General features: G+C 45.7%; 1 protein-coding gene across 1 annotated transcript; it reads left to right on the forward strand.

The window, feature by feature from the left end:
* The first annotated feature begins 930 nt into the window (after window positions 1–930).
* LOC133242566 (melanoma-associated antigen B17-like) lies at window positions 931–1,962 on the forward strand. The gene has a single exon (XM_061408755.1). It carries the CDS (start codon window positions 931–933, stop codon window positions 1,960–1,962), a length of 1,032 nt encoding a protein of 343 aa, XP_061264739.1.
* The last annotated feature ends 2,286 nt before the right edge of the window (window positions 1,963–4,248 follow it).

The raw sequence follows: 4,248 nt of genomic DNA on the forward strand, positions 1-4,248 counted from the left end.
GGGAAAGAATGCCTCGGTCAGGCTCTGCTGGACCCCAGCTCCGCTCAGTAGAGGAAGAGCCACGAGCCCTGTTGAGTGAAGGAGGGACCCTCGGGGGGACTGAGGGCCTCCATACACCAGAACGGCAGCCATGTGTAACCCCCACTCACCGCAATTTGGCTGCGGATTATCCGGCTGAGGGGCTCCCTCACTGCCACCTCGGACACGGGACACTTGGAGAAGAGGGGACTTTGGTCTGAGGGGCTGGCAGCTGGTCAGTAGAGTGAGGATGTCAGGGAAGAGTCAGGATGAGGGCCATCCTCCCCGACAAACGGGCGACTCAGGAACCTCCCCTCTACTCAGCGCTTTCCCCTGGCCAAACATCGGGAAGGGGAATGGCGGTCTGAGAAGAGAGCTTGGAGCCTTGTTGTGAAGGGGCAGCCATGAGACAGCAGAAGGGAAGGTCCTGGGACCCTTCAGTGAGGGGCTGAGTATGCCCTCCTCTCCTCGTCTGGGGTGACAGGGAAGGTGGCAGCATCAATTTCAGACAGGAGAGGGAACAGGCTGGGTCCGGGAGAGGGGGCGTTGGATATGGGGGTGTCTCACACCAGTTTTCATCCTGACTCTGAATGTCAGCTGAGAGGACCTGCCTCTCCTGCCAGCCCCCACTGGTCCCCCTTTTAACGCCCAGGCAGGACTGTCTGCTGTGCCCCAGGGCTCACTCTCCATTGCTACTCAGTGGTCTCAGGGGACAGGCTGACCAGGAGAACAGGAGCCCTGTGGGTCCTAGAGCACTGGCCTCGAGGACCCCTCAGAGGCGGCTACCATTCAAGCCAGGGAGGACTCTCCTCACTGAAGGTTCTCACAGCATGTCCTTGTCCCTCCTCCAGGTGCCTTCCTGCCTGCTTTCCTGCCCGCACTCCCACCTGCGGTCCCTGACCTGCTGTCACCATGCCTCGGAGGCACAAGAGCAAGTCCCATGCCCGTGGGAAACGCCACCAGGTCCGGGGGGACACTCAGGAGGCCCAGGCCAGTGCTGCTGAAGCCCCAAAGGAGCAGTGCTCATCCTCCCCCTCTTCTGCCCCTCAGGGTTCTCCCCGGAGCTCCCCTACTGCTGGCGAGCGCCAGGAGCTTCAGGGAGCCATGGTCCCTAGCTCTCCTGATGCAGGGCCTTCATGTGCAGGATTTGGTGAAGGTGCCCAGGGCCCCGAGGAGGGAAGTGCAGGTGCCTCCCAGGCAGCCCCTGCCACTCAGAGCCCTCGCAAAGATCTTCTGGCCAGGAAGGCCAGGATACTTGTGGAGTTCCTGCTGGAGAAGTACACCAAGAAGGAGCCCATTACGCAGAATGCCCTGATGAAAATCGTCAGCAGGAAGTACAGGCAGCACTTCCCTGAGATCCTCAGTTCAGTCCGTGAGCACATGGAGCTGGTCTTTGGCCTGGAGATGAAGGAAGTCGACCATAGAGGGAACATCTACACCCTCATCAGGAAGCTCAACTTCGGGGGAAACGATTGTCCGCGTGATGAGGGGGCACTGCCCAAGTCCCGTCTCCTCATGGTGCTCCTGGGGGTCATCTTCATGAATGGTAACCGCGCCAATGAGGAGGAGATCTGGGAATTCCTCAGTATGTTGGGGGTCTATGCTGGGAGGAGGCACTGCATCTTTGGGGAGCCCAGAAGGCTCATCACCAAAGATCTGGTGCAGAAGGAGTACCTGAACTTCCACAGGGTACCCAATAGTGATCCTCTGTGCTACGAGTTCCTGTGGGGCCTGAGAGCTTGTGTTAAGACCAGTAAGATGAAGGTACTGGAGGTTCTAGCCAAGTTCAACGGTAGGGTCCCTAGTTCCTTCCCAGACCTGTATGACGAGGCTCTGAGAGATCAGGCGGAGGGATCAGGGCTGAGAGGTGTGGCCAGGGCTCCAACCAAGGCTGAGGCCAGTGCCCCTTCCAGGGCCAAGTCCTGCAGCTCCTCCCATATCTAGGGAGGGGGGCAGGGCACTTTGTTCCGTTTGTGTTGAAAGAGAGCAGTGAAGCTTCTAAATAGTGCAGAGTAGTAGGGGTGGAGGGAACAAAACCCATATCTTCTTGCAGTTTAAATGGTAAGCGAGTTTAGGTCTAGTTTGTTTTAACAAAATATATATCTGTTTTCTTGTATTCGCATGAGAAATACCTAATGAACGACGATTTAAATTAGAAATGTAAAGAGGTGAAGGAGGTGTTTAGTATTTTCAAATGTTCTTACTTTTGATAAGGTTTATTGTGCTTCAGAATTCAAATGTATGAATCATATAAATCATAGTTTTCAGCTGTTTTAATGTTTTAAAAGTTTGTGTATTTGTAAAACACACTGAAAGTACTGAATATATTGAATGAAAACAAGATAACATGACATTAGAAGAGAATTTTTCTTGAAGACTAGTCAAGCTTCTAAAGAGTGCATGGTAGTGGGGGTTACATCACATTTCTTTCAATCACATTTCTCTTTCTGTTTCACACGAGTAACTTCTACATATTATTTGTTTCATTTTTTTTTTCAAATATTTTTACTTCTAAGAGGTTGTTTTTCCTCAGAGTATTAATTTGGTAATGATATTGCTGTTATGTTCATTGCTGTTTTAAAAGTTTTAAAGGTACAGTTTTGTTAGATATAAAAGAAATTCAGGAGCCATCTATATTGTCTTTATGATCTGAAAGTAGGTAACATAGCACTGCAAGAGTGATTTTCATGCTAATTTGAAAGAAGACTACAGAAACTTTTGAGAATCATAAAGAAAATGGAGAAAACAATAGAGTAAAAAGTCTTTAAGTTGTGGTTTACCCTCTTTCTTTTAAACTTTATTTTAGTAAAAATAAAAAATACTTTGATTTATTTAGCTCATTTAAGAATATTTGTTTCTTTTGTCCTAATTCACTGCATATTCTCTGTTCTCTCCTGGATTAAAAGTTAACTCAGATGGGAAGGTGGTATTTGAGGGGTTCATAGTAATCGTAACTTCCACTTATTACAAACCAATACTTAATCAGTATGCCACTGCTTTATATGTAGAACATGCATTCCAGAATTCATGCAGGATCAGATTTAGCACTCCATTTATGGATGGATAACTTGCAAATTTCTCAAGTTCATGAACTGACGAAGTGACCTTCCTAGGACTAGTCCCCCGATCTGGATTAGTGCAGAGCCCACAATGTGCCACTTCTCCCAGCCTAAGCCAGACATCATGTCTTTTCATTCATTTTTCCTCTAAACACTCCAAAAAATGTGTCTCGTTGGATACATGGGGCCCTTCCCAAAGAACTGTTTTGGAATAAAATTTAAAAAATGCTGATAAGTGAATGGTATGAAAGAAGACAAAACTACTCAGGGACAATGTGGTCATGGTAAAGGAGGTGCCATATATGAAAAATGCTTATTATTATTAAGGAGATAGAATTATTAGGAAGTGGTTTCAAATTTAATATGAAAGTCTATATTTCCACTACAGGTGGACCTAAGGGAAAGGGTGAGTATGTAGAGACCTGGGAGACATGGCAAAGCTTGGGCAAAGAAGCATGGTTTCCATGTTGGACTTGGACATGTTGATTTAAGGGACCAGTGGGATATGCAGAGATACCCAGTAGACATTTGGCCACACCGAACTGAAATTCTGAGGAGAGGTCTAAGCTGAAAATGTAGAATTTAGAGCCACCTAAATAGATATGCTGTAACTTGTCAGAAATAGTTTCTCCATTTTAATATTAAAAATATGCTATTAAATAGAGATAATGAGATCTTTTCTCTATTTCAGTGACTTGAGATCTCCCGGAAATGATAATACATGTATACAAAACATCATTTTAAGAAAGCAGTCTCAGGTGCACATAAAATCATTATGCATATCATACCCAATTTTGTACATGAATAGCATTCATTTAATAATACTGTCATATTTTATAATCAGATGAATGAGATGAAATCTGGTTCTCACCACATTGGTCACCAGGACTGTATCTGGACATATAACTATCTAAGCAAGTGTCTACCTCCCCCCTCACTTCACTAGATGCCTCTCCCAAAGATATGTGCTCACTCAAATAAATAACCAGGTTGAAATATAATTAAGATTATATGTTAATCTTCTTATGGCAGCAAAATAATTACACAGCCCTACCAGTCTTTGCTCTAACATTATTTAGAAGGATTATAAAAAAGACATATCTTTTATCTTGCATAAATTCTGATTTCTCCCATACTTATGAAAATATTTTTTTCCTTGTAGCAGAACCAA

This window comes from Bos javanicus, chromosome X (genome assembly GCF_032452875.1).
Source record: "Bos javanicus breed banteng chromosome X, ARS-OSU_banteng_1.0, whole genome shotgun sequence".
Classification (NCBI taxonomy): Eukaryota; Metazoa; Chordata; class Mammalia; order Artiodactyla; family Bovidae; genus Bos; species Bos javanicus.